This window comes from Zonotrichia albicollis, chromosome 13 (assembly GCF_047830755.1).
Source record: "Zonotrichia albicollis isolate bZonAlb1 chromosome 13, bZonAlb1.hap1, whole genome shotgun sequence".
NCBI classification, from domain to species: Eukaryota; Metazoa; Chordata; class Aves; order Passeriformes; family Passerellidae; genus Zonotrichia; species Zonotrichia albicollis.
In genome coordinates, this window is record NC_133831.1 from 11,925,949 (window position 1) to 11,938,274 (window position 12,326).

A 12,326-nucleotide genomic window follows, 5' to 3' on the forward strand; every position below is an offset into this window, starting at 1 on the left:
AATATTAAAACTTTAATTCAATAATTAAAATTATTAAAGTCATACTGAAGATACATTGAACATTTGCCTACATTTATTATAAGTGGTTCCAAAGAGTGTGTTTTGCATAAACCCTGCACTTCTCAGTTTTCTTCTGCATTATTTAGTGAAAAAAAAATCCACTGTCATTTTAGTGCACAGTGCCAAGAGCTACACCCTGTGCTCAGTTTAACACTCAAGCTTCCCCTGAGCGCCCTGAGTGATCTCCAGACTTAGAACTCAGCACAATCAAGATGCTATGAACATTTTCTCCTTCTGAAAGGCCTACCTACACTGCCTTGCTCCTCAGGTTACCTGTGAAAAACTCTGTGACATTTCATCTTCACACCCAGCACGGGCAGAGCTCAGCAGAAGCCCAGTCTCATTAACAGGAGGGCTCTACCCTTCTGGTTTCCAGGTGTAAAAATTCTTATAGGTAGGACACTTCCAAACTGCTTTGAAAGTCCTGTTTGTGCAAAGCAGCACGGTCTCTGCTGATCAAGTGTCAGCCACCAAAAGTTCCTCTCAGATATTTTCTACTTTCTAAAACTCTCTCTAAAACAACAGCAAATAACAGACCAACACTGGTGTTTCTCTGAGAGCCAGTTTCCTTTTATTCAGTTCCTTCATAGGGTCAGCAACAAATAAGTAGATAGAGCAATAATGCTAAGTTTATCTTGTTTCCTCCACTCCCTTTTCTCCCTGGGTCACTAAGAGTTGGAACAATTGCAGGATGCCGGGATGCAGGATGGGAAAAGGCTGACTCCCAGCTGGAAAACTTTGGACACTGGAGAGCTGAACACTCCCAGTATTGCTTCACTAAAAGAGAAGTGTATTTTTCTATTTGATTTTCATTTTTTTGTATTCTGCTTCACATTTTGGGATTCTGTTGGGTTCAGTTTGCCTGATTTGGTACCAGAATGAAGCTCGGCCACCTCGGACTCGGGTAAGAGACAAATGTTATTTTCTGTCCTTCAGCCATTAAGTTCATTTCAAAGGGGTTTTTACCTCCACCCAGATTATTTTCTGATGTCTTAAATAAGTTAAGAACTATCAGCAAATGGGCTATGAATTTTATACATATCCACCAAATCCTTTGGGTCTTTCACTGGTGGCACCCATGCCAAGTTAAGAGCTGTTAACAATTGACACTGGAAGAGGAAAATCTCTGACTTTGTTGTTTCATTAACAGAAAGGCTCTACCTTTGTGGTTTACAGGCATAAAAATTCTTATAGCACTTCCAAACTGCTTTGACTGTTGAGCTATACCATAATATTCCCAGATTATTTAAAATATATGTATATACATTTCACAGGGGTTTGGGTATTGTTTTGTACTATTTAGATCATGTTGCCAATGTTCATTCATAATGGAAAAAAGGTGGAGATTGTGCTGCCAATTGCACCTGTGAAGGCTTTAGGAAGGGATTTCCCTCCTGGTGTGGGCAGGTGCAGCTCCAGGGCTGCTTGCAGTGAGCAGAGGTGCACTGGGCTGGGATTTGATGCAAATGTTTTATTGGGGTGGATTTGGGGTCTGTCTGTAAGGCGAGTGGCTTTCCTGTGCCCAGAGCCAAGAGGTGACAGCCACGGTGTGCTCTGCCAGCTCCGGCATATCTGTTCAAAACTGAGAGGGGAGTTTATCAAACCCAGGTCAGTGATGTGGTCTCCTAATTCCCAAATGTCCCAGGCACTTTAACACCCTAACTCTGGAGTATCAGGTTTTACACACCTTGTCCTAAAAGACCAGCAATTCTTATTCCAGCGGTTCCTTGATCTCAGTGGTTCACAAAGACTCGTCTTTTTTCTGATGGGTTATTTTATGAGCAGTGGCTCGACACAAAAAGTTGTTTGGAAAGCCTTTCATCTTGTCCTAGAGCAGGTGTAGCAGGTCCCTGTACTAACAAGCTCTCTGTGCAGCTTGCAGAGACAAAGCATTTCTGCATAAGAGATGAAGTGATAGTGATTTCTCTGTAAGAAATCCATTCTGCAACAGTGGGACTGTCAGTGTGCACAGCACCTCACCATGCTGCTGTCACACTGTAATAGAGATAAAAGAAGGAAAGAAATGCAAGGGAAAAAAGATATGGAAGAAGATGAATTTCTGTGAGAAATTCTCTTCCATTCTTAGCTCCCACAAACATTCCAAGCTGGCTTTTTCTGCAATTAACAAAGGTAGAGTTAATCAATGTGTCCCTGCCTCCTGTGAATATAAATCATTAGATCAGCATTTGTAAAAGCACACAGTATTATAGATGTTAATGCAGGAAAATATATTAGACAAAAGCAAGGATGCTCCAAAGATTTACAAAAGCTTCTCATCTAAGGTTAATTGGTGCCTGGTAACAACAACCCATATACGAGAAACAAATCACAGAAATGCTGACTTGAAATTTATCCCTGGTATCTCCAGGAGGTGTTTTATCCTTAAATAAAGGGTGACCCACAGGAGAAAAGGACACAGGATGCATTTAGCATAGGAGAGCCTTAGAATGGTGCAGTGTGCTAGAGAGAAAAATGGGAATTTACAAGTAATAAAACAAATTAATTTGAAAACAAAGAATAAACTCAATTAAAAAATCATTCCTGCTCTGCCCACAAAGCCACAAACCTGGGTTATTTTTCAGGTTGTTACAGCTGCACTGCAGTGCAACAGGAAGCATTTCCCAAAGCTCTGCTCTTTAACAGAAGACCACAAGAGTGTTCTTTACACATTTTTAAAACAAATGTTAACACTAAAATTGAGTCCCTGAGCAAGGTGCAGCACACAAGACGCGGGGCACACAGGCAGGGCAGGGTTAACAGCTCTGCTGCCAGCTCTGCTCACATCCTGCCTTGCTGAGGAAACTGCACTGAAAACAGGATAGAGGTAAAAATCACAGGGCATGGCTCAGAAACTGCTCTGATTTACAGCACTCATGGAACAAAGAACTTCATGTCTCTCCATAAATCAATTAATTACATTAATATTTCAAACTCAAAATAGAAAAAAAAATTATAAAACTCTCTTTTCTTGTCTGGGTATGTGTCTACAGAACTACAGGCTTAAATCAGGACAGAAAATAATTTTTGTTTTCTAAAAAAGCAGGCATATATAATAACCAAGATAACTGATTATTTCTGGCACCTGAGCTTTCTGTAAAGAATCTTCATTGCATTTTCATCATAATTCCAGGTTTTGCTCAGATTCTACAAGTTTAATTCAGAGGTTCCAATGTTAATGCCAAGAAGAACAAAAGAGAAACTAGTGAGAAATTTCTTGGGCATGAAATTATTTTGGTGTCCTTTTTCTTTATTTTACAAATGGGTTTCCCTTGTTATCCTTGTGAGTTTACAAACTGAAACCCCTCAGAGCTCAGCCCTGTGTGAGTGGTTTCCCCTCCTCCCCTGGGCACAGCAGACAGGGGTTGTTGGTGCAGACTGAGCTTTGCTGGCACAGAGGTGCCCACTTCACCCTCGCAGAGCAGCTCCCACACGGCCCTGGGGGCTGCAGGAGGGCAGAGCCTGGCGAGCAGAGCTGGACACTCCTTTGAGCCATGATAAAAAGGGTTTTGTGGGCTTCCCTCAGGGCTCTGCTCTGCCAAGGGCCATGCAGGTGCAGCAAACACAGAGAACCAACACTGGTGTCCCTGTCATGGCCAGAAGCCACCAGCTGTGCTGCTGGGGCATCCTGCTCCAGAGTCCCTGCAAACCCACCAAGAAATGCTGGGGATAAACCAGGGCAAAATGAAAGCATGGTTTGGAAACGAAGGCATGGTTTGGAAATGAAGGCAAGGTTTGGAAATTAAGGCATGGTTTGGAAATGAAGGCATGGTTTGGAAACAAAGGCATGGTTTGGAAATGAAGGCATGGTTTGGAAATGAAGGCAAGGTTTGGAAATGAAGGCATGGTTTGGAAATGAAGGCACACCACTAAGGAAAGTGAAGGGAGACGACCCATCCTAATTGATCAGCATCGAACTCTGATTTATTGATTCACCAGGCATATTTTATAACAGTGTTAATTAAGCTCATACATATTGCAAAATCCGAGCTCATCATAGGTCACAGATTAAACACCAACCCCTCCTTTTGTTTTCAATACCTGTGGTTTGTTATTGAAACCAAGATTTGTGTTCTCACCCTGATATGAAAGGTTCTCAAGGCCTCCATTGTGTGTCACTTTTGCTTTCCCATACCTTATCCAAAGACAAGGTATTTACTTGTTATTGAAGACAGGCTTGAGAACTCTTGCTGTTTACAGAAACATGCCTGGGAAACAGGCTTGAGAATTAGCTGCTTACAGCTGCCTTTTACTTCTCCATCAGCTGTATTTTCATGGCCTTTTTCATGGCCTTTTTTCCTTCAAGCCATGTCTGAGCAAAATTCTCCAACAAATTCCCGCTTTTTTTTTCTTTTTTGCACAAGGAGGTTAGTATGCCAGGTTTCTCTATCATTGTACTGACCATATCCTGAATACAACCAAAAATACACAGCAAAATAAGTAAAAGCATTATAAGCACGCTTAGTATCTCTATAAGGTAGTCCCAACAAATGCAAATCATAAAATAAACATCTAGCATAAATCTATCTAACAGCACTTAAACTTAAAGCACTTAAAATATTGAAACTTAATAGAGCTTAACATCACTTAAATTTAATAGAAATTAAACTCAACAGAACTTAACTTAGCAGAACTTAACTGACTTTAAATTCTACACAACTTAAATCTAATATAATTTAAACTTAACAGAATCTAACACTTAAACTTAACAGAAAACTTAACAAAACTTAACCTCAATAGTATTTAACATTTAATGGCACTTAATAGATAATTTAATTTAAACTACTTAACAACAAATAAAACTTACTATAAAAATAAAATATAGCATTTACTATAACTTACTTACAGGCCTGATTCTAAAATACTAAGTAAAACAACTTTTTTCACGTGTTTGCTATAGCATTTTTATACCAAAAAGCACACTCATAACATCTCACTCATACAATCACTCCAACATCTTTAACATTTTTAAATTTTTCAAAATACAATTTTGGAGTCTGATGTTCTACCGACTGAGTTATTTTGGGCTTCTGATGTTTAAAGTCTCTGTTAGGAAGAACAAGAGGTCCTTTTAACTTAGGTGAGAAACGTCTTCATTTATTACGGCTTTTAGGTCTAAAACCGAAGCTTTTGCCGGCTGCGGGGCGGAGGGAGAAGCAAAGCGCTCCGGTCCCGCGGCGCGTGTTGGAGCGGGCAAACCCCCCCGCGCTGGGCTCTTTGTTTCGCAAAACTCACCGGCGGGCTGACTCACTGCCTGCGCTGCACCCGTGGCTCCCCCCGCGGCGACTTGGCTCCCGCCGCTACAGCGCAGCATTTCAGGCAATCGCTCACCACGGCTGCTCTCCATGGCTCAGCGCCCATGCCAAGTTCGGAGCGTCATGGTCCCGCAAGCGCCCCGAGCCGCGGATGCCATCTTGCACTCAGAGACATGCTGAAGCAGTGCATTGTACATCACCCGCCATGGCTTGCTTAGCTTCTTGGCAGTTTTATCACTCTCTAAAGCAGCCTCCCATAATAAATCACCGAATTTACGCCATTCTGTTAACTCATAAACCGTATGGGGGTTAAGGAAAACCCCTCTAGCATAGCTGTCAGCCAAAAGTCCTTGCAAATCCTTTTGCAAATCCATCCCCTTAACCTGCCGTTTTTGTAAATATGCTGCTTGCCTTTCCATACCTAATTTGCCAGCGTTGGTTGCAGCCTCTTCAAGGTCCGTGTAGCACATATCAGTCAGGCTCGCCTGTACGATCACCCAAGGCACAACGCGTATCAGCTTCTTTTTAATCCCTTTTATCGTGTTTACTGCTGTCCCGCTGCTTAGGACCTGACCCGTTTCTTCGCTTCTTCGTGGTGCATTGCCATATCACGATTGGGTGTCACCATTTAAGGAAAGCAAAGGGAGACGACCCATCCTAATTGATCAGCATCGAACTCCGATTTATTGATTCACCAGGCATATTTTATAACAGTGTTAATTAAGCTCATACATATTGCAAAATCCGAGCTCATCATAGGTCACAGATTAAACACCAACCCCTCCTTTTGTTTTCAATACCTGTGGTTTGTTATTGAAACCAAGATTTGTGTTCTCACCCTGATATGAAAGGTTCTCAAGGCCTCCATTGTGTGTCACTTTTGCTTTCCCATACCTTGTCCAAGGACAAGGTATTTACTTGTTATTGAAGACAGGCTTGAGAACTCTTGCTGTTTACAGAAACATGCCTGGGAAACAGGCTTGAGAATTAGCTGCTTACAGCTGCCTTTTACTTCTCCATCAACTGTATATTTTCATGGCCTTTTTTCCTTCAAGCCATGTCTGAGCAAAATTCTCCAACACACCACTGCAGGACACTGCCCTGTGCAGCCCTGCAGGAGGGACCCAGGCTGCCCCACGCCCACCCCAGGCTGTCCCTGCTGGGGCTTGAGCCCCTTCCCAGCCCCAGGACCCCACAGGTCCCTCTGTCAGACAGGATTCTGTCCCTGCTGGGGCCCCCTCCCAGCTCCAGGACCCAACAGGAGCCAACACACACCCTCTGCCAGACCAGGATTCCTGCCCAGCCCGAGCCCAGCTCTCCCATGGCAGTCTCATTCCATAAAGTCATTTATTCCCATGCAGGAGCACAGAACAGCCCCAGCTGCTGCCTCCCAGGAGGGATCCAGCCAAGGAACCCCAGGAGGGACCCAGCCAAGGAACCCCAGGGCTTTTATCCCCTCCTATTTCAGGGGTGCCCAGGCCTGGCTCTCCCTGCTGAGCCCTGGGCTGTCTCTGGCTGTGCCCCAGCTCCCTGTGCCCTTTCCTGGGGCTCCAACCATCCCCAGGGCTCCACCTGAGCTGCCCCAGAGACTGCACAGAATGAATTCCTCACCACACCCCTCACCACTGCCCCTCCTGAATCCTGCAGTGAGCCTGGCCCTGGAATATGAAAAATCAATAATAAATAGTGAAGAGCCTGTTTGCAGTTCTTGAGTGCAGGAATACAAATTAGCCCCTTTCATTTGATTTTCACTCATCTGCATCAGAGTTTCAGATCTGTCAATAAGAATAGAACTGGCTGTGTTTTGAATGCAAGCTTTTGCGGAATATGTTGAGTTCTGTCATCTCCTGAAAGGGAGGGAAGTTGTTTGTGCCATAGGTCTGAGCTGTGCCTGTGCTGCTGTGCACATCTTTTGGGCAGGCAGGGGGATTTGGGGCCCAGTCCTCCCAGGTGCTAATTAGGACATTCACAGGATCTGGAGCAGCTCAAGAACTGAAATTTCCAGGGCTGGCAAAGACAGGAGAAGGGCACAAGGGCAACCTATCCCTCCATGGCACTGCCTACACTCCAGTGTTGGTGCTCTGAGAATAGACCAGGGGTCAAGAGGTGAACAGACTCTGGAAGACTTTTCTCCAGACAAGTATTTTTGTGTGAGAACAAAACTCTTACAACAGATTAGCAGCTGCATTTGAAAGCTTTATCAAGAATTAGCCACTAAAGCCCAGAAGGTATTGCAAAAAATGACAGATATTTTAAAGAAAGGCCAGCACAAACTAGGGAAATGGCACAGGTACCTTCCCAAAGAGCAGTAGAGAGAAAAAAGAGTGTTCTTCTGCTCCAGCACTGCTGCCTGAACTGCAAGGACTTACAGAACACCATCATAGTTAGAGGTAGGCAGAAAGGCAAAAATGTTTTCAATTCCTCATTTTTGATACCCAGAGAGGCCACTTTTATAGTCCCAGTTGTCACCAAGACCCTTCTGTCCCTGTCCACTTCCTCCAGCATGCCCTGGCACAGCCTGGGGCAGGAGAGGCCCCTGTTGGTGTCACACCTGTGTTACAAAGCCACAGAGCAGCAGTGGCACCTCTGCCTTGGTCCTTCCCCTGCATCTCCTCCCTCCAGCCCCACCTGCAGCTGTCCCTGACCCCTGGCACAGCTCAGCAGGGGCAGGGGGGCTCCTGCAGCACACAGGGCCCATGGCCTCATTGTGCAGGGCAGTGGGAAGGGAAATTCCACTTCCACCAAACTCCTTTGTCCACGTTTCTAAGGCAGGCTCTGGTAGCTCCAGTCTTCCTGTTCCCCTTCCTTTGGTGATGCTATCTGCTGTGAATCTGTGAACCCTCAGGGAGCACAAAGCCTCCTTCCAGTGCTTGGCCTGAGGGGACCAAGGGCTGCTGCTGCTGTCCTGCCAGGGATAGGAAATCCTGCCATTGATGGGAAGGGCTCCTGGGATGGGCTCAGCCCCATCAGCAAATCCCCCTGGCACAGAGCTTTAGTTGGCCTCTCCATTCTGTCCTGGAATGGTCCCTGCCTCTACCTCCAGCCCCAGACCTGAATTCAGAAGGGATTTGCATTCTGTTTCTGGCTTTTGCTGTCATTATCCTTCAGATAAAATGGTCTGTCTGCAAGAGAATCAGTTTATTCATGACTTGATAAGCTTAAAGGCCTTTTCCAACTTTAACAATTCTGTGATTCTATGTCAGGATTAGGCAAAGCAATCAATATTAATAATAATGTTTCAGAGTTTTCAACGCCTCCCCTAGGAGCCCAAAGCTGCAATGGATTTGTGTGTATTGGCTGTTTGCTCAGTGCTGGTAATGTAGGGGTTTAGGCTCTCATTAAAGCATAAACAATGATGGCACATTTTAGTGTCACTCAGATGGTCAGGGCACTCCAGACACTCACCCAGCACACAAATGAACAAGGGAGGGCAGAGCAGGAGAGCTGGAATGCTTTTTGCTGTGGGTCCATTTTACAAAGAGAGAAATGTGAATTCCAGAGGGGCAGAACTATCACAAAGCTCCATCCTCTGCAGCACCATCTCACCTCTGCTTTGTACCCTGGAGCTGCCAGCAGCAGCTTTGGTAAAAGATTGGGATTAGAACAAATACTGAATTACTGAGCTGCACTTGGACATGACTGCAGTCCCAAACAGGAAGGAAGGGACACATTTCTCTGTGGAATATATTTTCTCATTTCCCTGCTGTGAAGTGATGAGCTGCATCACCTGCCAAATCTGGACTGACCTGCAGCTTCTTCAGATGCAGAGAAAGGGTTTATTCACCCCAGAAGGGCTTTCCAGTGGCTGTGATTAGAACATGAGCTGTGGCAGAAATAAATGTTCCATTACACAGCCTCTGAAAAGTTCCACCTCAGCTTAAGGAAAATCTCTGTTAAATCACAGCCACTCCCAAATAGAAACAGATCCACACAGAAGAGAGTCACACAACTTACCACAGCTTTCCTCATCTCTTTAAGCTTCCCTGGGTCTGGGGCCTGCGTTTTCAGGCTCTCCAGCTTTCCCCTATCAGCACATTAAAGAGGAAATTTGCTGCCCTAGTTTTATTTTGATTTAAAGATGGAGTTTTCCTGACAAGAGCTAAGCTGTAACTAAAACTATTGGAAGACTCATTGTAAATTCACAAGAGCAGTAAAAATATCATTTGCATCATCTCATAACACATGGAGATAATACAATGGAAGTGTTCCAGGAAAGGACTGTAACTATAGGGATGGACATAAAAGGTCTTAAAGTTAATTAAGCCTGGTCTACAATCTGCTGGATCTGCTGGATAAGGGCAGGAAATTGAGAAGAATGAACTGACATTTGAATGAGACATTCTAAAAAGGGAGAAAAATACAGAACACTAAACAAAATCTACCCAGACACACCCTGCTTTTTCAGCCTCTTGCCCAGACAGAAAACAAGAGATTTATGTATATGTGCATGCTTTCTTTATCTGCCACAAGGTTATTTTTCAGAGGAAATACTGATGCATTCAGCTGCCCCAGAGAACACTCTGGACAAACGAATGAGCACACCCAGGCAGCTGGGCAGGGTTTTCTGCTGCAGGTTGGGGCAGTAAATATCAGTTATGGGCACCTGGGCACGATGCTCCTGGGCCACACAGCTACTTCTACTCCTGAGCTTTTGTTGAAGAAAAGCATGGGGGAAAAAATCTTACCTGCTGTAAACACAGCTACATTGTACTTTTAAAACATCATATTTATTGCAAGTGGTTCCTCAAAGGAGAGGGACTTTTCCTTAATGAGGAGGTTCAGCTGGAGATCTCTGCTAGGAGGCCTCTCTGATATTCAGGATTTATGTGGAAGCAGAGGGGAAATGGAGAAAGCTTTTCAATACACTATTCTTATTTGTACCTTGTGTTCTTTCAGCTTGGCCAAACTCTGGAACACCCAGTGGCAGCTCCAGCCAAGCTCTGTAGAGCTGAGCTGAGCAGGGAAGCAACAAAGCAGAGCCATTCTGAAAGGTGCACACCATTAATGTAGGGAACAAAGCTGCTCAGAGAGGCTGCAGAAATATTTTCAGTGATCACAAACACCTCCAAGATGCCCAAACTATACCATTTCTGCGCTGGAATGAGCAAATAATTTTTGGAGGATTCTCTTGTGCTGCTGCTCCCCCAAAATCAAACAGCATCAGAGTGGGGTGCTGGGGATCAGGGGGCTCAGGGAGACTCCTGCACCTCTCTGTCCCACTGAGCCACCTCAGTTTGGGATGAGCAAGAGGAAATTGGCTCAGAGGAAGCAAGGGAAAAAGCTGGATCTACAGCCAGGCAAAAATGTCACTGAGAGTCCCTGCCCAGGGGAGCACTCCTGAGCATCCCTGGAATCTGCTCTTGGATGCAAGGAAGGGAATCAGTTCTTTGCCTGTCTGCAACACTGGTACTTCATCACTATTTTCAACATCTGCCTTTATCAATAATTAATCCAGATGGGAGGTATCTTCCTCTTTATCTTGGATGAGGAATTCAGAGGGGGAAATGTCTGCAGTTCCAAACTATACGTGCCGGGTGATCCCACCCATCTTATCAGCTCCCTTCAGAGCAGGAGGGCTGCACTCAACCCAGAGTTAACCCCCACCATGGCTCTGCTTCAAAAGCACTTGACAACTGTCACCACAAGACATGTGGCCAAGAGCAAATTTTCTGTCATTTGATTGTTTGTTTCACCCCTGCAACATCTGCCAAGTAAATAAATCGTAGCAGTCATAGGTATTGTGGGATTTCTGACTGTGATAAATGGAATGCTCTAAAGCAGAGAGCACAGAATGTGAGTGACAGTGATGGTGAGGCGAGAATAGTCTGTGCCAAGCCCCAAACTCTGCCTGTCGGTTTGAGCCCATTCCCTAACACCAGAACACCCCTGCTCTCACTCAGCCCTCACAAACCTGCCCCCGGGCACCAGAGGCTGTAAAAAGCTACAGCAGAGTGGGTTGGGACCTGAAACTCCATGGGATTAATGCTGTCAACAACTGAGGGAAAGCCAAAATTTTCTGGTTATGATGATATTTTTACTTGCTATGAAACAAAATCTAAAAATTGCTTTAATAATTTAATCACAAATATTTCAGCAGCTGTGTTTATACTGGGCACTGTGCTTAAGCACATTTTATCCCTTGTTATAGTTTGGACTGACATTTGTAATGAACTAAACAATGGCAAAAAATGGTAAAAAAATGCCCATACAAAATGGGCAGACTGTACTGTCACTGCTCATTTTAGTGACTCCAAAGCATTGTTCTACCTCCATCACATCTGTCATCCACAGCAAACAACCCTCAGTTCAAGAGTGCACTGGTCAACAACAGAAGCCATTCAAGAATTATGAATTTATCCAATCCAAAAATAGTCCTTCCTTAATGTCCATGAACATTCCAGTAACTGAAACATTAACATATATTTAATTTGCTTCTCAATTACCAGATTTACAAAAAAGGAACTCAGATAAAAGCCAGATTAGTACAGATTGACAGGAAAATTATTTGATTAAAAATTAGAATAGGAATCCAAGCTTGTGCACGTGACCTGGAGGAGCAGCCCCACTGGGGTGGCTCATTTTCCTGGGTAAGATTTTTGACATGACACATAAAAATAAGTCCTAGACTTTCTTGACCTATGTGGAAGTTGCACAATTTTGTACAGATTCTCCAGGTCTTCTTTTATTAGATCATGTAAGGGATTCATTTCCACAAACAGAAGAGTTTCAGATCCCCAGACATATTTAAATTAACACTATCCAGAAAAGGATACAGGTACCAAAACAATGCAGGACAAGCAGGCACAATCCATCAGCCCATCTCTCCCAAATATCCCCAGGAACAGAGATTCTTTGAGGTTTTCTTGAAATCTAACAGAAGCCAATTTCAGAGCTGATTCTGAGCGGTGCAGGTGTTATGTAAAGGAAATCAAGATCTAAGCCAAGCAAATGTGTGTTTGTGAACAGGAAATTGAATCTGGACCTACACCAGAAAAACACATTCAATAAATAATT

At 44.2% G+C, this 12,326-nt stretch overlaps 1 protein-coding gene across 2 annotated transcripts in view; it reads left to right on the forward strand.

Moving 5' to 3' along the window:
- The first annotated feature begins 656 nt into the window (after window positions 1–656).
- CDH5 (cadherin 5) overlaps window positions 657–12,326 on the forward strand; it is a 32,918-nt gene continuing 21,248 nt past the window's right edge. Inside the window, exon 1 of one of the 2 annotated variants that reach the window (XM_005495378.4) lies at window positions 657–964. In XM_005495378.4, the coding sequence (XP_005495435.1) occupies window positions 939–964 (26 nt within the window). In that variant the 5' untranslated portion in view covers window positions 657–938. The remainder of the gene's footprint in view (window positions 965–12,326) is intronic. The other variant, XM_026798153.2, reaches the window with a different exon arrangement.